We start from the raw sequence: 20,260 nt of genomic DNA, 5'->3' as shown, positions 1-20,260 counted from the left end.
ATCTCTCTCCAACCATGTCTGTCATTATGTCTGGCCATTGAGTCCTTCCTTTTGATTACTGTGTCTCAGTTCTAGAACTTCCATCTGATCAATTTCAAAATCTGCTGTGTCTACAGTTGGCAAGTTTCCTACTGAAATTTTCAAGTTTGCCTTTTATCTCTTTAAAAATGGTAAAGCTGGGACTGGCCCTGCAGCCGAGTAGTTAAGTTCGCGCGCTCCACTCTGGCAGCCCAGGGTTTCACCGGTTTGGATCCTGGGCGCAGACACAGTACCGCTTATCAGGCCATGCTGAGGTGGCATCCCACACAGCACAACCAGAGGCACTCATAACTAGAATATACAACTATGTACTGGGGGGCTTTGTGGAGAAGAAGAAAAAAAAAAGAAGACTGGCAACAATTGTTAGCTCAGGTGCCAATCTTTAAAAAAAAAAATGGTAAAGCTAGTTCTCTACTATAATCTGAATCTGGTGTCAGAGGTCTTTGTGATTCTGTTTCTGCTGTCTCTGCTGGTTCTTGCTCATCACGTCTTGCATCTCTGTGTGCCTGATTATCTGTGACTGCATGCTGGACATTATATGTGAAAAACTATCTGTAGGAATCATTTGCAGCCTACAATGACAATATCTTCCTCCAGAGAAGCCTGTCTTTCTTACCTTAGTTTAAGTTCAAGGCTTGAGGTTCTGCAGAGCATCCAGAGGTTAGAAGCCCAGCTGCAAGTCTATGACAGCACGGGCTCACTTCCAGTTCACTCTTGCCCTAAGGGCACTGCCTTGGAGGGCCTCAGTCTAAAGTGGAAGGGGGTCTCTACTTTGGTGGGCTCTGGGCTTTGACTTTTCTCCTTCTAGACCAGAGCTACTCAACCTCAGCACTTTGACATCTCAGGCCAGATAATTCTTAATGGGGGGCTGTAAGGTGTTTAGCACCGTCCTGGCCTCCAACCACCAGATGGCAGTAGCACACCCCATCCCTAGTTCTGACAACCAAAAATGCCTCCAGGTCTTGCCAAATGTCTCCTGGAGGGCAAAATCACTCTGATGGACAACCACCCCTACAGACTTCCAAGGTCATCAAAAATAGAGCTCTGTTTCGTAGCTGTTTCTTTGGGATTACCAAATGCTCTCAAGGCACAAACAGCTGAGTGCTGCACTTGCTTCCGTGGGCACTTTCCTTCTCCCACATAAGGCCCAGTGATTCTTTTTTCTTGTTACTCTATGATGCTTCAAGACTTTTTTAAATCCTGTGTCTCTTTTTAAGTTGTTTTCAGTGGAAGAGTTGGTCTAAGTCTACATCACTGTCCAAAGTGGCAGCTTCTAGCCACACACAGCTACTAAGCAATTGACTATGGCTGGTCTGAACTGGGTGTGCTCTAAGTGTAAAACACACATGAAACTTCGAAGACTTGGTGTGAAAAAATGTAAAACATCTCAGTAAGTTTTTTTTATTCATTACACATTGTAACGATAATATTCTAGGTATATTGAGTTAAATAAAATACATTAAAATTAGTTTCATCTGCTTCTTTTTACTTAACATGGCTACTAGAAGATTTGGAATTAGGTGTGTGTGTGTTTGTGACTTGCGCTATATTTCTGCTGGACAGCACAGATCTAAATCATCTCAGCTACCATAACGGGAAGCTCCCCAGGGCACACTCTCTGAGGACAAGGTTTTCTCTTGTCTGCTACCATTCAGGGCATACACATGCTCAATAAACACCAGCTGGTGAACAGTAAGAGGGAGCCTCCTGCCCTATCTAGGCAGCCTTAGCTTAGACAGGCATGAAGGCGAAGAAACTAAAGTCTTGTTTGTCCCAAAACATTTATACAGACGCTTTGAAGATTACCATCGAAGGGCAATGACCTCTTTTTATAATAACAACATGATTAACATTTGTTAGGCTCTCACTTTCTGCTGAGGAATTTATATATATTTCTGCATATAAACACAACTAGTGAAGCAGACACGGACTCTCCCTTCAACAAGGGACTGGAGCTGCCAAGAGTACGGCCAGCGACAGGGGTTAGCTTTGTCAGGTTCTGCCTTCCTCAGCTTTCAAGGGGGCAGGACAAGGGCTCAGCCCCATTCCCACCCAATGCCAGACTCCTCTAAGAGGCAATCTTCACTCCAAAGCTCCCTAATGGGCCAGTGACAACTTCAGCAGACCAGCATCTCCATCTGAGGCTTCCCTGCTCTCTCTGACCCTGCTTCCTCCCTCTACTTTTCACTGGTGGTCCTCTCTAATCAATCTTCATCCTCTAATCCCATCTCAGGGTCTGCTGAATGGAGAACCCAGCCTGAGATAATCAGTACCCCATTTTACAGCTGAGAAAAAGATGCAGAAGAGTAAGTAACTTGACAGAGTGACACAGCAAATAAGCATCACTGGGGCGGGGAAATGAATCTGGGGTAGTCGGGGCAACTTCATTCTTCACCACCACGTCATGGTCCCTCCCTCTTAGAAGCAATGAAAGTTACAGACACCTCACCAGAGAAGATGTACAGATGGCAAATAAGCACAAATAAGCTCCACGTCACATGTCATCAGAGAAATGCAAATTAAAACAGCAGTAAGATGTCACTACACACCTACCAGTGTGGCCAAAATCCAGACCCCTGACGATAAATGCTGGTGAGGATGCGGAGCAACAGACACTCTCCTTCTCTGCTGGAGGGATTGCAAAGCAGTACAGCCACTTTGGAAGACAGTTTGGTGGTTCTTAACAAAACTAAAATGCTCTCACCACACGATCCAGCAATCACATTCCTTGATATTTACCCAAAGGAGCTGAAAACTTACATCCACACAAAAACCTGCACACAGATGTTTACAACAGCTTTATTTACAATTGCTGAAACTTGGAAGCAACCAAGATGCCCGATAGTAGGTGGATGGATAAACTGTGGTCCATCTAGACAGTGGAATATCATTTAGCACAAAAAAGAAATGAGCCATCAAGCCATGAAAAGACATGAAGGAAACTTAAATGCATATTAAGTGAAGGAAGCCAATCTGAAAAGGCCACATACTGTATGATTCCAGCTACATGATATTCTGGAAAAGGCAAAACTACAGAGACAATAGAGAGACCAGTGGTTGCCAGGGGTTATCGGAGAGGGAGGGACGAACAGGCCAAGCACAGAGGACTTTTAGGACAGTGAAACTACTCTGCGCAACACTGGAATGGTGGACACACGTCATTATACATTTGTCCAAACCCACAGAATATGTAACAGCAAGAGTGAATACTGATGTAAACTGTGGACCTTGGGGTGATGACGACATGTCAACGTAGGTTCAAGCACTGTAACGAACTTCCCTCTCTGGTGGGGGATGGTGATACTGGGAGGCTGTGCGTGCATGGGGGCAGGGGGTATACAGGAAACTTCTGCACCTTCCTCTCAGTTTTGCTGTGAACCTAAAATTGCGCTAAAAAAAAATAAAGTCTTTATTATAGAAGTCTTTGTTAAAAAAAAAATTAATGAAAAATTTTTCTAAAAGCAATACAAGTTATAGACACCACCCCCACCCTCAAAAAAACAAATATATATAAGCAAACCATTTCACATACAATTTCAGGAGTTTCACAGACCATCTAGAGGATCTTTGGACCTGGTTAAAAATATTAACCATATTACTCTCCCTAGGGCTCAACAGGGGATATACCAGTTAGTAACAGCTCAAATCCCACTTGTTTTTGCATCACCTGATAAAGCAGGATATCCATTCTCAAGCCCTGAAAAAGCATCCATTCCAAGAAATTCACCCTCTGCCTGTCCCTCCAGTTCCTCAGGGTTCAATCCTAGCCCTCTCCTCTATTCATTGCTTCTGGGCAATTTTAGCCACTCTCACAGCTAAAGTCTGCTCAGAGACTTGAACCAGGTCTCAAACCTGTAAAAATTAACTGAAAAACTAAGGCTTAAAGGATAACAAGCCTTTCACAAATATGTCCTAAAGTCTAAAAATCTACCCTTTACAATCTTCAAAATGAGGATGTTCAGGGAAGGTGTACTCCCCAGAAACTGGCTTACGGAAAGGCGGTCTACCTGGGTGGATTAGGTAACATGGTACGTTACTCATTTCATTAACAGCGGAAAACACTTCAACACAGGAAGTGCTCAGATCACTTGATAATACTTCAAACAAATAATGAGCAGCCTCAGGGAGAGCATTTCTTCATTTGAGATCATACTTTGAGCCCCTAATACATTGGGTCTGTGGCTCACACCACTCCTGGCCCTTTTGGAGAAGAGGCCACGAGCGGAAGGAGCCGCTCTAGATTAGCGTCCTTTCAGCTCCAGGAAAAGATCGGGTCCCTGGAAGGGTCACGCTGTCTGATCAACTGCACACAAACCATCAAACAACTCAAGAATAACCAATGGCTTGACTTTAAACACTCTTTAATTTTAACAGAGCCATGATAGTAAACATGCTAACTGAGAACTAAACTTTAGTTTGAAGTGAAAAAACACAAAGATGACACTAAAAGATTAAGTCCCTACCATATACAAAATTTACAACAGAACGTTTCATGACACACTTACCTTTAAATTTTGATCTAATGTTTGCCAGCTCTTTGTTTATTCTCTTTATTTCTGCTTCTTTACTTTTGCCTAGAAAAAGAGAACACAAATGCGTTCTTAAACTGATTTCTAAACAAACGCCCATTCCCTAACAAGACTGACACATCACCATTAAAGGCAGAATCACCGCTGTCAGGAGCCCAAGGAAAGAAGCAATCTGCTCCAACCAAAGCCAGTGCAGAGGCCCTGAGGCAGACCCGCAAACCTGACAGCGCCAGGCTAGTCCATAAGCACACCCAGGAAAGCAGCCACTCCATGAGGGGACGTGATCGCTGGCACCATTTTTAACTCCATCTTTTGCCACAGTTCTGGAATTGGAAGCACTCAAAATACCTGCTGAATGTTTTCCACAATAAATCATTATCAGCTAATAGTTTACTCTTAAAACTGACTTTTACGGCCATAGATAATTTTCCAAAGTATAAAGTTTCAACTACTGCAGGCTTCCAATTTTCTTTCCTTATGAAATTCACCAGCCGACAAAATCTGATAAGTTCACTTTTATAATATTCACTGAAGTTTAGGAATGCTCCATTATACGAAAAAGGGATGAAAGGTACATTATATTTATGACAAACTCTAGCTGCATCCTAGATCTACTGCTAAATTAGCCTTAATTCAACGAACATTTGCATGTATGGAACATGTCCGACGTGGACTGGAGATCGAACCATATTCAGTTTTCCTCCACCTTGACTAACTGTGGAAACTGAGGCCTAGAGAGCACAGGCGATTTTTTTGAGTCTATTCATCTTAACAAGTACTGCAAAAATACAAGAAATTATTCATCACACAGGATAAAGTAAGTCGTATGCACAAACAAGTCTGTGTAAATTTCCATCACGTTCTGAAAGAAGGAATAAAGTTTACTATTAAAGACCCTTTCCAGGCGAGCCCTTGGTTTAGTGATTGTATTTTCAGTGGGAAGAAAGGCTTCCACAGCAGCCACCACCCCAGAAGACTCCCAGCCCCGGGTGCTCACAGAGGCACAGACACTGGGCTCACCCATGCCCTCCTCCAGAAACGCCATCCACTCGGCTCAGCCTCTAGCACAGCCCCTCTTGGAACTTATCTCGCCTCTCCCAGAAGGCAAGCTCCCTCTCTCCAGGACACTCCCAAACAGCACTTATCTTTCACTACTAACTTACTAATAAATGGAGTTTAATATCTGCTAAATTAAAGGAACACTCTTTTGAGCCGATCCTACCCTAGCAAGCCCCCAATGGAGTGGCTGGTCAGACAGGACCATGTGGCCGGCTCACTCGCCCGGCACTATTCGGGGTGCTGGGACTTACAGGTTAAGGCAGTACTTCCTGCCCTTGGGGAGCTGCCATTCCAGTTGGGGGTGAGGGTGGAGGCTGGAGACCTTTAATAAAACAAGCATAGCAGTCAGCTCTGGGGAACAAGGAGTGCAGGCTGGGAGGAGGCACCCAAATCTCCTTTGCCAGTCACTCTCTCTTCCCAGCCCTGACCTCGTGCAGCCAGAGGGCTGGTCAGAGCAGCGCCCCAGCTCCTCCATCTGTAAGAAGCTGAGCAGCTGAAGGCCCCCTGAGGAGTCAAGGAGCACTGTGTAGAGCAGCGGGCCTGAGGACCGTGAGTGACGGGTCAACAGCAAACTTTTTCTTAAAAAGTAGTATGTTTGCTGAAGTAGGCCTTTTGGATCTGGCTGAAAGGGCCATGAAAACAATGTCTTGGGAGCCTTCTGCCATACCCACAAAGACTGCAGGCAGCGTCACACAGCCTGGAGTGTACAAGCAAAGCCCTGTGCATAGGAGGGCACACACGTGTGTGCCTGTGTGTGCATGCGTGTGTGCCTCCAACAAGGTGTCCAGGAATCTGTGTCTGAGCCCCTCCCTCTGGCGCGTGCACCCTACCTACCCAAGTCCTAGTGAAGAAACCCCCTGGGTGGCAGGAACTTAATTGTGCAGAGAGTCACAAAGGGTCAGATCTAGAGCAGAAATAATAAAAAGACGGGAAGGCAGCAGAAAGAAAAAATAATGCAAAATGAGCTAAATCATCTCCACGAGGGAAATCTATAGATACTACTCAAGATTGATAAATCGCAAAATAAAACTAAAAGCATATAATTTAGAGTCATGGGGAAACCACCAGGAGCAATAGAAACAAACGGCTAAACCACACACCCTCTGTGGAACAAGACAGGGCTTGGGCAAGAAGCTAGGGCTTTTCATCCAAAGCTTTTTCTTTAATTGGCCAATTTACAACAAACACACACATATTTTTTCTCAATCAGGGCAGGTCAAGGTTCTCCTGGAGAGGCACAGGCATATGATGACAAGAGCAGGCTTCAGAGCCAGGCATGTGAAGCTGGAATCCAAGAGTGGCCTCTGATTTGCTCTTCAACCAACGGTAAATTACTTCACATCTCTGAGCGCAGTCCCCTCAAGGGGAAAATCACTGAAAGCCAGAAGACCTCATGGCAATACATCTGCGTACGAGAAGACAGAGAAAAGAACGGCGTATCAGCCAGACCTGAGGACAGGAGAGCCCTAAGCAGAACCAGGTTAGCTCAGAGGGCTGAGTGAGAGGACCAGTGGGCTGGAGCGGCCTGGCCCCGGCCTCCCACTGAGCAGAGAGGAACACAGCGACACGGGACACGGAGGGTCCACAGGAGCAGGCACGCAGAGCCAGGGACGCCAGCAGAGGAGAGCTGTGTGCAGCAGAAAAGCCACCCTGGGCTGTGCCTCCACGGACAGCTCAGAAAACTAAGTTCACAGAAAAATAAGCCACACGAAGCTACGGAGGTCAAATTCCATACAAAGAGACCACAAGAAAAAAGGAGAACAAAGAGCAGAACAACGGACATTGTTCCTACAAACAATGAAAGCTCCTCAGAAAGACGTCCCCAAAGAATAGATCAAAATTGGAGCCCTCCATTTTGAAATACGCTAACAGACGTCAACAAAGTATAAAAGACATTCAAAAGTCCATTAGAAAACCTCAGATATTAGGTAAAAGAAATGAGGAAAATTAGAAATAAAAATCATTTTAGGGGGCCGGCCTGGTGGCATAGTGGTTAAGTTCACACACTCCGCTTTGACAGCCCAGGGTTTGCCAGTTTGGATCCCGGGCACAGACCTCCACAATGGTCATCAAGCCATGCTGTGGCAGTATCCCACATATAAAATAGAGGAAGATTCCCACAGATGTTAGCTCAGGGACAATCTTCCTCAAGCAAAAAAAAAAAAAAAGAGGAAGGTTGGTAACAGATGTTAACTCAGGGCCAATCTTCCTCACCGAAAAAAACATCAACAAAAAATCATTTTAGAAATGAAGAATAAAAGAACAAATAAACACAACAGGGGTCTCGAAAGAAACAGAAAATGAAAAAAAAGAAAATTACTTAACTCAAAAAGAAATGAAGAAACAGATAAAGAATTCAAAAGAAAGTAGCAAATACTGGAAACAGACAAAGATGCAACATATGGATAGTAGGTGTCCCTCAGGAAGACGACCAACTGAGCAGTGGAGCAGACTAACACACGCCTTTGAAAACGCCTTCCTGAAATTAAACAAACTAAAGATTTCAAACCACGTAAAAAACCACACCTCATTCCTGTGAATATCAACCCCAAATAATATACACCAGCACATAGCCTAATAAAATTATTGGACTTTAAAGAAAAAGAAAAAAATCCTTTGAACATCCAGTAAACAAGAGCAAGCAGCTTATACAACAAAGAAAACCAGATACCCTCAGATTGTGGCATCGCTTTACACCAGAAGAAAAGGGTGAAAACACTTAAGATATGCAAGGAAAATAAATGTGAGGCAGGGATTTCACATCCAGCACAATTAGCCTCAAGTGTACCAACCTCAACAACTTGTGACAACTGAGAGCAATGATGTGCCCCAGGCCCTTTTCGCATCCAGAGAATGAGTTTCCAACATCCGAAGTTAGTGAGTACATGATCGAAGGAACTGAGTGAGCATCAAGCATTGAAGTGAGGGTGAAAGGGAGCACGTGCAGTAACAGCATCGCTCAGATGATACACTTAGATCAGGCACAGCTGCTCCAGGGTGGGGCAGGAGGGGGGACTGGATGAGTGCACAGTGACAGTGGTGGGGTCAGAGCCTGTCGTGGGTGCAACCCAGGATAAAGTTCATGAGTGATGAGGACACAGTCTAACTGGATCATCCCCAGCATCCTTGAGATTCCTGGTGTGGAAGAAGTTCAAGGGAAAACCCTCACCATCCTGAACTTAAGCGGCAGTCCACAACAACCTCAGGAGGCATCTTCCCTTGAAGACAAGTATGTATATTTCCTAGAGCAGTTAGAAGGATTATGCCTGGGAGCCACGAGCACCACCACACCCAGACTATGGTCTGGGAGCACCTTTTCTCCCAGCTAGGCTTCCTGGAGAAAGTGCTGGCTCCAGGACTGGGGCAAGGCACACGACAAGCCTGGATCTGCTGCCTACGGAGGATTGTCAAAGACCACAGACCACCAGAGCCACGGCAAAAACACTCAGCACCCTAATAAAGAGACTCCATTAACCAAAGGCGGGACAGCCTGAGCTTCAAAAAAGATAAAAAGACCAATGATCAAAATTCACAAAAACATTAAAATCTGTGAGTTCAAAATTACATTTAAAAAAACACCTAGGGGCTGGCCCCGTGGCTGAGTGGTTGACTTCGCGCACTCCGCTGCAGGCGGCCCAGTGTTTCGTTGGTTCGAGTCCTGGGCGCGGACATGGCACTGCTCGTCAAACCATGCTGGGACAGCGTCCCACATACCACAGCTAGAAGGACCCACACCGAAGAATATACAGCTATGTACCGGGGGGCTTTGGGGAGAAAAAGGAAAAAAATAAAATCTTTAAAAAAAAAAAACCACCTAATTGGTCACCTGACTTCAGAGGACGTTAAGGAACAAGTTATCGTGAAAACTGGTAAATAAAGAGAAAGAATGAGCTATCCTGCCTCTTTCCAGATGAACCATCCCCTGGGGAATCAGACAGTACCTACAGGGAAAGGTTTCTTTATAAAACAATTACAAGTCGATGAAAAAGAAATTACTGAACGAGAATATCACCATTTTGCCTCCCCAAAGGAATGAATGGAGCTAGGCAGAGGACATGGACAGCTGCTAGCCCCACAAAAACAGAATCGGCCAGACACAGCAGGAGCCCCATACGAAAGAGCAGGGCACCACCTGGAGTCTGGTGGAGGGGCAGCTCCACGTGATGTGGCCTTTGGAGCCAGCTGCCAGAGAGCCAAGAACGTGGTGAAACACGCCATGACCGCTACAACTTAACGTTCCGGGTCTTCAACAGACCATTGTAAGGAAAAGAAATGGACACAGATTAAAAGATTAAAGAACACAGAATGTTTAGAAACAGGAAGACCAAACCATAGTGTTCAGGATACCCCCTTGGTTGAGAAACCTATAAAGGACACAAAGAACCCAGCCCTGGTGGTAGGCTTGGGGGTAGGCGAATGGGACAGAGCATGTGGCAGGGCTTCCAGGGTGGTTACCTGGGTGGAAGCCACAATTATGTTCCCCTTATAATAATTCATTCATCTTTAAACATGGGTTTTGTGTGATTTTCTGTATCTGTGTTTTACTTTACAACAAAAAAGAAAAAATAGAAGTCGAGTGCCTTGTGAGGCAATGGACTCCCCAACTCCAGAAATGTTCAAGCTGAAGCTGAATGTTCTCCTACCTCCGGCAGGGTCCTTGGATCCATCTGTCCATGGATTCCCATGTACAAAACCCGAGTCTCTTCCAAGGGCAGAGGATGCGGTCCACACCCCTTGTGTGGCCTATGTTGAAGGCCCCACGGTTCTGGGCCCTGCTCACCATTCACTCTCCCTCCCTTAAGGGGGCAGCCCAGAGAGATTCACTGGAGCCCCAGCCATGCCTGCTTTCCCCAACCCTGGTCCTCAGGCATTCTACCACCTCTACAATAGTTGCCCCTCCTCTCCTCCAACTAAGCAGTGAGGTTGTCACCTCTTTGAGAAACCCCCTTAACCCCCCAACACGGTTAGGGGCCCCCCTGTGTGTTGCCACAGTGAATTCTAGTCTCTCAGACACTTCCTGTCACTGTCCCCAGCCGCTTCTCCCACCTCAACAGGTACATCCCCCACAGGGCAGGAAGACCAAGGCACCCCCACGAGGAGAGGCAGGTTTGCCTGCCTGGGAGCTCATGAGATGGTGCAGGGACACAGACGGTGGAGGGCCCAGAGCTGGAGCCCATCTGGGCTCAGGTCTAGGCTGTTGCCTCAATGCCTTCGTCTCACGGTAGAGACACCACCATGAGGATCAAGGAGTACAAGCCTCACACAGTGCCCAGCACCTAAGCCCACAAACACTAGCCCTTATCTGGATGGCGGCTGTTGCTTTTACTCAGCTGAGCAAGGCTGTCCCTAAGTGTTAAAGCCTAGAAAAGCCACAGGGGAATTCCATCGGGAAAGCTGCCACACGGGTTCAAACACACCTACCTGAGGTAAGGTTCTCAGAAAAATCTAGTATGACTATGGATGACTGATAGTCCACACGCAGATTAACACATCTGAATCAATAGTTATGTCCAAAGTTTAGCCAAGTGCCCTGGAAGGACACCTCTCCCACTGTGCATGGTGGGGTGAGGACACTGCGGAGCAATCTGTGCACTGGGGCCCATCAGGAGCTTCCCTGGCAAAGGCTAGTTCATGCTCACTCAAGCTGCACTTCTCTCCAGGCAAAGGGCCTCACCAACAACCCCAGCCGCCCCATACTGCTGGGAGCAGATGTAGCAAAAAGCCTTATCTTTTTAGGTAAAGAATTTGCTTTGGGGGTGGTGGAGGGAGTTCCTGCCCTGGCCTGACTTCAGAAACCAGTTTTGAAAGAGAAGAGCACCCGCAGGAGTACCTGAGGGCAGTGGTAAGCCCTGCCACGCTTGTGGTTTGATCTTTGCTCCACACTGAAGAGATCCTGGTCTTTTCACCCTGCGTCACCTCTATCTAAAATGCAGCAGGTCTGTTGGCCACTGAGGACACCGCGCTTCTAACAAGCAATTCCCACAACGGACTTAGGAGCTCTGGTGGCTAATGAGTAACCCAGACCAGCCCACAGCCACTGCCCAAAAACAAGCTACAATCTGGGCCCAGTAAGTAGCAAAGAATGCACCCTGGGGACAGGCTTTGAAAAAGCTCTTGGATTTTTAGAATTAGCGCCTCTGGTCATCTTCTAGAATAACATGCTGGTTAATGATTTCTTCTTGTTTGCAAGCCGAACTAATCAACTGACAGTATTAGTGTTCTGGGAAGAGCCTAAATTCAGAAAGAAAGAGTACAGGAGCCTATCACAGCTTATTATAAAAATACCAAACCGCCAAAATCCTAAGGTAATAAATCTGAAATTTACAAATTTTACAAGAGCCTATTTTTGAAGGAAGGTATCATTCCTCAACACTGTACTGAAGGTGGTCAGGACAGAGGTCAACAGAGCAAACTCTGCAACCCAGCCTGGACTGGAATGCCATTCCCTGTCTTACTGGTGACGTGACCCTGGGCCATCAACTTAACCTCTCTCCATCTCACCTTCTCCTTCATCAAACGGGAGTACCACCCATCAAAAGGCTGCGATGAGGACCTGGTAAGACAACAATGAAAGCACACATGAAGCACGGTCTGACCCCAGGAGGCTGTCATGATCACCACCAGGGATATTCCCTACATTTTCTCTTTATTAATGCACAGGAAGGAGGGGCCTCAGAACAGAAATCCTCAACCACAACAAACTGGAATAAAAGATTTCAAAGATTACTACAAGTTGTTACACCACGGAAGATAAAGCCGCATTTGAGTCTGACAAATGTTAACTGTATTATATCTTTTTTAACAGCTTTATTGAGATCTGGTGCACATATCATACAATTCACTCATTTAAAGCATATAATTCAATGGCTTTTAGTATATTCAGAGTTGTGCATCCATCACCACAATCTAATTTTACAAAATCTTCATCTCCCCAAAAAGAAACCCCATACCTATTAGCAGTCATTCACCAACCCCTCCCTCCTCCAGCCCCCGGCAACAACTAATCTACTTTCTATCTCTATAGATTTGCCTCTTCTAAACATTTCATGTAAACAGAATCATACATTGTGTGGTATTTGTGACTGGCTCCTTTCACTCAGCATAATGTTTTCAAGTAGCATGAATCAGTACTTCATCTCCTGTTATTGCAGAATAATACTGCATTATATGGATATACCACATCTTGTTAACCATTCATCATTTGATGGATATTTGGGTTGTTTCCACTTTTTGGCTATTAGAGATAATGTTGGTATGAACATTTATGTACAAGTTTTCGTGTGAACATCAGTTTTCATTTCTCTTGGGTGGACACAGAGTGAACTTGCTGGGCCATATGATAATTCTATGTTGAACATCTTGAGAAAGTGACAAGATGTCTTCCCAAAGGGCAGTACCATTTTACATCACCACCAGAAAAGAATGAGGGTTCCAATTTCTACACAATTTTGTCAACACTTACTATTGTCCTTCTCCTTTGTTATAGCCATCTAGTGAGTATCAAAAGGTATCTCATTGTGGTTTTGATTTGCATTTGCCTAATGGCTTTTAATGTGCTTATTGGACATTGATATACCTACTTTGGAGAAATGTATATTCAAATACTTTATCTGTTTTTAGTTGGGTTATTCATCTTAGATATTCTGGATGCAAGCCTTTTATCAGGTACATGATTTTCAAGTATTTTCTCTCCTTCTTGGGTTGTCTTTTCACTCTCTTGATAGTATTTTGCAGCATAAAAGTTTTTAATTTTGATGAAGTCCAATTAATTTTTTATCTCTATTTATACTTTTGTTGTATATCTAAGAAACCATTTCCCAAGGTCACAAAGATTTACTCCTACGTTTTCTTGTAAGATTTTTATAGCTTCAGCTTTTGCATTTAGGTTTATGATCCACGACTTCTTTTCCCCTACTGAATTGTCTTGGCACTCTTGTCAAAAATCAACTGGCCAAAAACGTAAAGGTTTATTTCTGTGCTCTCAATATTATTCCACTGATCTATATACCAGAACAACACGGTCTTGATCACTTTGTGTTAAGCTCTGGAATAGGGAAGTGAATCCTCCAACTTTGTTCTACTTTTTCAAGACTATTTTGACTACTCTGGGTCCCTTACCTTTCTATATGAATTTTAAGATCACCTTGTCTCAAGGTTTGTCAGTTTTGTCGATCTTTTCAAGGAACCAATCTTTGATCTAATCTTTGTTACTTCCTTTTTTTCTGAATGCTTTGGGTTTTGTTTGCTCTTCGTTTTCTGGTTTCTTAAGGCGGATTATTAGGTTAATGATTAGAGATCTTTTTTAATGTAGGTATTTCCAGCTATAAATTTCCACCAAGCACTGCTTTCACTGCATCCCCATAAGTTTAGGTATGCGGTGTTCTTATTTTCATTTATCTCAAATATTTATTCTCCCTTGTTTTCTTCATTGACACACTGGTTATTTAGAAGTATGTTTAATTTCCACATATTTATGAATTTCCCAAATTTCCTGTTACTGATTTCTAATTTCTCCATTGTGGTTGGAGAATATACTTTGTAGATTTCAACCCTTTTAAATTTATTGAAGCTTTTTTCATGACGTAATATATGGTCTTCTCTGAATAACGTTTCATGTGCACTTGAGAACAATGTATGTATTCTGCTGTTGTTGGCTGGAGTAGTCTATGGATGTCTACTAGGTCTCGTTGGTTTATAGAGCTGTTCTAGTCTTCTGTTCATTGATGATCCTCTGTCTAGTTGTATCTATTCCTGAAAGTAGGGTATTGAAGTGTCCAACTATTATTGTTACATTATCTATTTCTCTCTTCAATTCTTCATGTATTTTGCTTCATGCATTTGGGGCTCTGTTATTAGAAACAGATCTATTTATAATTGATGTATCTTCTTGAGAGATTTACCCTTTATCATTATAAAATGTTCTTCTATGTCTCCAGTAATAATTTTTGTCTTAAAATCTATTTTGTCTGATATTACTATAGCCACTCCAGCTCTCTTCTGGTTACTATTTGTAGGCATATTATTTTCTCCCTTTCATCTGTATCTTTTAATCTACAGTGTCTCCTGAAGGCAGTACATAGTTGGATCATGTTTTTTTTAATCCACTCTACCAATCTCTGCTTTTTAATTCAAGTGTTTAATCCATTTACACTTAAGATAATTACTGATAACATAGGATTTACATCTGCCATTTTGCTATATTTCTTCTGTGTCTTATATCTTTGTTCCTGTATTCTTCCATCACTGTTTTCTGATGTGTTAAATAGATATTTTTTAGTGCACCATTTTAAACTCCTTGTTTATTTTACTACTTTTTTTAGTTACTTTCTTAGTAGTTGCCTGAGGATTATAATTAACACTTTAACTTAAAACAACCTAGTTTGGGTTAATGCAAACTTAATTTTAATAGTATAGAGAAATATTGCTCCAATATAGCTCTGTTCCCCCCCTTTGCATTATTATTGTCATACAAATTATATCTTCACACATTATGAGCCCATCAGTACAGTTTTATTTAAACTGTATTAAAATCAATTAAAATTGTTTTATGTATATGATTTTTAAATCAAATAGAAAACAAAAAGTTACAAAAACATTCTTATCCTGTCTTTTATATTTATCTATGTAGCTGTCTTTACCACTGCTCTTTATTTCTACATGTATTCTTCCATCTAGTGTCCTCTCATTTTAGCCTGAAGGACTCCCTTTAGTATTTACTGTAGAGCAGGTCAGCTGTCAACAAATTCCCTCATTCTTGTTTATTTAGCAATATCTTAATTTCCCCATTTTTGAAGGATGGTTTTACTGGATACAGAATTATTGATTGACAGTCTCTTCCTTTCAGCATTTTATATATGTCAACCCACTGCCTTCTGGTCTCCATGGTTATGGATGAGAAGCCAGCTGTTAATCTTGAGGACCTCTTGAAGATGATGATGAGTCATTTTCCTCTTGCTACTTTCAAGATTATCCCTTCCTCTTTCAGCAGTTTGACTACCATGTGTCTAGGGATTGAGCTCCTTGACTTTATCCTGTTTGGAGGTATTCTTGGATGTTTACATTAATGTTTGTCACCAAATTTGGCAAATTTATATCTTCAAATATTCTTTCTGCATCTTTCTCCTTCTCCTCTCTTTATGGGACTCCAATTATGAATATATCAGTATGCCTGATGGTGTCCCACAGGTCTCTGAGGCTCTGTTCCTTTTTCTTCATCTTTTCACTTTTTATTACTCAGAATAGGTCTATATTTACCTTAATATACATCTTAATTTAATTATCTTAACAAACCTATTCTCTCTTCTTGTCAGCTCAAATCTGCTATTTAGCCCCTCTATTTATTGCATTTTCAACTCCAGAATTTCCATTCGGTTTTTATTGATATTCTCTATTTGATGAGACATCATTCTCATATTTTCCTTTAGTTCTTTTGACATGGCTTCTTTTAGTTCTTAGAACATATTTATAACAGCCAATTTAAAGTCCTCGTCTACTAAATTCAACAGCTGGACCTTTCAAGGATGGTTTCCATTGACTACTTTTTTCCTGCGTAAAGACTATATTTTCCTGTTTCTTTGTGCATCTCATAATTTCTTATTGAAAACCGGGTATTTTAGATAACGTAATGTGGCAACTCTGGAAATCAGATTTCCCCCCCTTCTCAGGTACTGTTTGCTGTTTGCTGTTACTGTTGTTGTTGTTGCTGCTACCACTGTTGTTTGCTTAGTGACTTTCCTGAACTAGTTCTTTAAAGTCTGTAATTCCCTATCATTTACAGCTACTAAAGTCTTTGCTCAGTTAGCTTAATGGTCAGTTAATGACTGGTCAGGGATTTGCTTAAATGTCTTGAACCAAAAAGTGCCAGACATTGCCAAGAAACATGTTCAATACTCCAACAGTTACAATTCTGCCTGTGCCTTCACTTCTTATTTGTAAAGGGACCCAAGATTAGCCAGAGGTGAGAGACTGAGGCCCTCTCAAGTCTTCCTTTGGCACATGCAGTCTTCTAAACGTGCAGCCTTCTAAATCCACAGGACTCCATCAGACCTTTCAAAGCCCCCTAACGGCACGTCATTCTTCACACCTTCCTTTTAAGATTTTGGCCAGACTCCCATTTGCCCCCAACTCTGATACTAAACAATTGCCACTGATTGTTTTCCACAAACACACTAAGGACAGAGCTTTTCCCACTAAGCAAGGTCAAATAACAATAAGCTCTGCAAATGAGGTTTTTCCAGAAAGCTGCAAGACAGGTCAAATAGTAATAATAGTCTGAGAATGGGACTTTTAGGAAGGCTCCAAATCTGATCTGTCCCCTCCAACGGCTGCAAGGCTGCTGATTTTCATAGCTATCTGGCTGTGAGGATGACGATTTTCAATGCTACAATCATGGGAGAAGAGAATGAGAGTAGGTCAAGTTAGAGGTCTAGCAGTTTCTCCTGAATAAATCCTCCTTGTTTCAGCCTTTGGTTCAATTCCAGAGTTCTGACAAAGTTGATTTGGACCATTTTTACCAGTGTTTTCATTGCTTTTATGGAGGAGTAGATTTACAGACGTCCTCTCTCCACCATTCTACCTAAACGGCATTTCTGCTATAGATTCAAAGCCACTATGAATAAAGAGTACTTCACTATTCATGCCTCCTGTCAATTTTGATTTCTAAATCTCCAAAATCCACCCCTACCTTTCCATTCCTATTGCCTTGATTTAGACCCTCACCATCTCCTCTGGACCAGAGCAATCAATTTTTTCCTAACTGGCTTTCCTGCCTCCAAGCCTAGTCTAAAATCCATCCTCATTCAAAATGACTATTATACTAATAAAAAATAAATTGCACGATGTCACTTTCCTGCTTAAAATATGTTAATGGTTGGGGGCTGGCCCCGTGGCCGAGTGGTTAAGTTCGCGCGCTCCGCTGCAGGCGGCCCAGTGTTTCGTTGGTTCGAATCCTGGGCGCGGACATGGCACTGCTCATCAAACCACGCTGAGGCAGCGTCCCACATGCCACAACTAGAAGGACCTACAACTAGGAATATACAACTATGTACTAGGGGGCTTTGGGGAGAAAAAGGAAAAAATAAAATCTTTAAAAAAAAATATGTTAATGGTCCACATCCTAGAGAGGAGATTCCCCATAATCTGGTTTTGGCCTGCCTTTCCTACCTTGGTCTCCTGCCACATCCCATTACCTACAAGGCACTACTCGTACTAGGAACTACCCACAACTCCTTGAGGGTATCCTGCTGCCACTCACACCTGTCTGCAGTGTGACGCATTGTGTTCCTCCCTTTCCTGGATCATGCCCCTACACCCTGTCAGCTTAGCAAGACCTGACCCAAGCATTACTCCTGTATTATCATACCTGACCACCCTCTCCTAAGCTGATAGTCACTCACTTTCACTATTCATCTCACACCACTTACCACGCTGCATTACAAGGGCTTGAGCTATTCCAAGGATAGGAACCATGAGTCATTACCCTTCGTGTTTCATATGCCAAAAAAAAAGCCACAGTCTTTATAATGTTCGACACAAGGTCCTACACCACCTGTCCCCCCACCTCCATTACCCCTCTGACCTAACCTCCTACTATCTTCCTGTTGGCTCACTCTATTTCAGCCCCACAGGCCTCCTGCTGTTTCCTCTATATACTGGCTATCTTCCCTCATGAAGGCCTTTGTACTTGATGTTCCTTCTGTCCAAGATGTCTTCCCCCTAACTTCGTGGCCCAGTGCCTTCAAGTCTTTGCTCAAATCTTACCTTCACAGTGAGACCAATCCTGGTGACCCTATTTGAAGTTGAAAACCCACAACCCCATATTTCTCATCACCTTCTCTCCTTAATTTTTCTCTATTGTACTTACTGTCTTCTAATATACAACATCATTTTCTTCATTATGTTCTTTCTCCAACCACAAGAATATAAGCTCCATGTGAGCAGTAAGTTTTGTCTATTTTCATTGCTATAGTCTCAGAACCCAGGACACTGCCTGGTATTTAGTAGGTGCCCAAAAGACATTTGGTGAACAATCAGTGCCCAGCATACAGCATCTGTAAGAGCAAATGCATCTGAGTACTTACAACGTGCTAAAAACTGTTCCAAGAGCTTTTAAGAAATTGAGCTAGAAAACAACTAACACTTATTGAGCCCTGGAATCGCCACCAATGCAGGTGATGTTTTTATCTCCAACAGAAAACTCTCCTTCAAAGTCCTCCCTCTTACTCACATCCATCCTATCAGTGAATCTTGTCCATTTTTCCTCCAAAGGAATGCTCTATTCTCACCATCTCCATTGCCACCAACGTCTCTTGTTTGGACTATAACAACTTTCACTTTCCACAACTGGGCTCCTCCAACCTATTTTCCACAGAGAAGCCTTTTAAATATAATTAGAGCTGTCATTCATTTGATTTTCCTCAGCAGCTTCCTATATGACACCTAAAAGAAACTCAGACTCATTGCCAGGGCCTTCAAGGCCCAGCACATTCTAGCCTCCACCCAGCAATCTGCCTTCACTTCTGCCTCTCTCCCTCCCATTCACTACACTCAGCTGAGCTGGTCTTTCAAGTTCTGAAGGAGAACTAGTTCTTTATGCCCCCCCTGCCCCCAGCCCTTCTCCTCTCAGCAGGCTGGTCCCAGACAGCTTCAGGATCCAGCTCACAAGTCTACTCCTTCAGAGAGGCCTTCTATGAACACCCTACCTCAGGCAGTCCCCCTTTCAGCCTCTACCATGATGAAGTATAGGGTAAAAAATATTTCTATTTTTAAAAGTTTAAGTTCAGGGTTTAAAGTAACTCTTCGGAAAATTTAGGTATCCAAACTCCCCTGGATTGACTCACCATTACCATTAATAGAATTTACTGACAATCACAAAGCGAAATTTCCATTTACTATCTTCCATTACCAGCAAGAAACTGCCTCATCAACACAGATCATGTCACTGAAACAATCCTATCAGATACCTATCTCCCTTGCTTTGATTTCTGTGTTTCAGAGCACTGCAAACTAAACCTGTAAGAAGTGGGGACGCAAAAATATATACTGTATTGTTCTGTTTAATGGAAAACAAGGTCTTCCCTGCTTGCTTGCTTCAGGTAAAAACCAGAATAAATGCCACAGAGTCACGGTTCTTTTTAAAATTCCACTTAGAAATACATGCCAAACAAGCTTTATAGTAAGAGCCACCTGCCCAAATTAGATTTAATAATAAAAAGTATTTTTAAGAATTAAAAAATAGGGGCCGGCCCCGTGGCCAAGTGGTTAAGTTTGCACGCTCCGCTGCAGGCGGCCCAGTGTTTCGTTGGTTCGAATCCTGGGCGCGGACATGGCACTGCTCATCAAACCACGCTGAGGCAGCAACCCACATGCCACAACTAGAAGGACCCACAACGAAGAATATACAACTATGTACCGGGGGGCTTTGGGGAGAAAAAGGAAAAAATAAAATCTTAAAAAAATAAAAATAAAAATAAATAAAAAAAATAAAAGCACTAAAAGTCAAATTATTCTTTCCCAAAGCTTTCTCTCAAGGAGTGATTAATCCAAGTATAAATAATGGCCATAAAGGCCATGAAGGTCCCTGTGGATGTATAATATATAAAACTAGTCAAAAACGTACTTAAAAGGAGAAGACT

General features: G+C 43.0%; 1 protein-coding gene across 8 annotated transcripts in view; it reads right to left on the bottom strand.

The window, feature by feature from the left end:
- AP2A2 (adaptor related protein complex 2 subunit alpha 2) overlaps positions 1 to 20,260 on the bottom strand; it is an 89,057-nt gene that overhangs the window by 53,410 nt on the left and 15,387 nt on the right. For 4 of the 8 annotated variants that reach the window (XM_070564534.1, XM_070564533.1, XM_070564541.1 and 1 more), the window contains exon 2: positions 4,545 to 4,613. In XM_070564534.1, coding sequence (XP_070420635.1) covers positions 4,545 to 4,613 — 69 coding nt within the window. Of the gene's footprint in view, positions 1 to 4,544; positions 4,614 to 11,457; positions 11,590 to 12,128; positions 12,181 to 20,260 lie in introns of those variants that run through there. The other 4 variants (XM_070564535.1, XM_070564538.1, XM_070564536.1 and 1 more) reach the window with 2 other exon arrangements.

This window comes from Equus przewalskii, chromosome 11, assembly GCF_037783145.1.
Source record: "Equus przewalskii isolate Varuska chromosome 11, EquPr2, whole genome shotgun sequence".
Taxonomy (NCBI): Eukaryota; Metazoa; Chordata; class Mammalia; order Perissodactyla; family Equidae; genus Equus; species Equus przewalskii.
The sequence above is the reverse complement of the archived record's forward strand: the minus strand, read 5'-3'. Positions and strand labels throughout refer to the sequence as shown.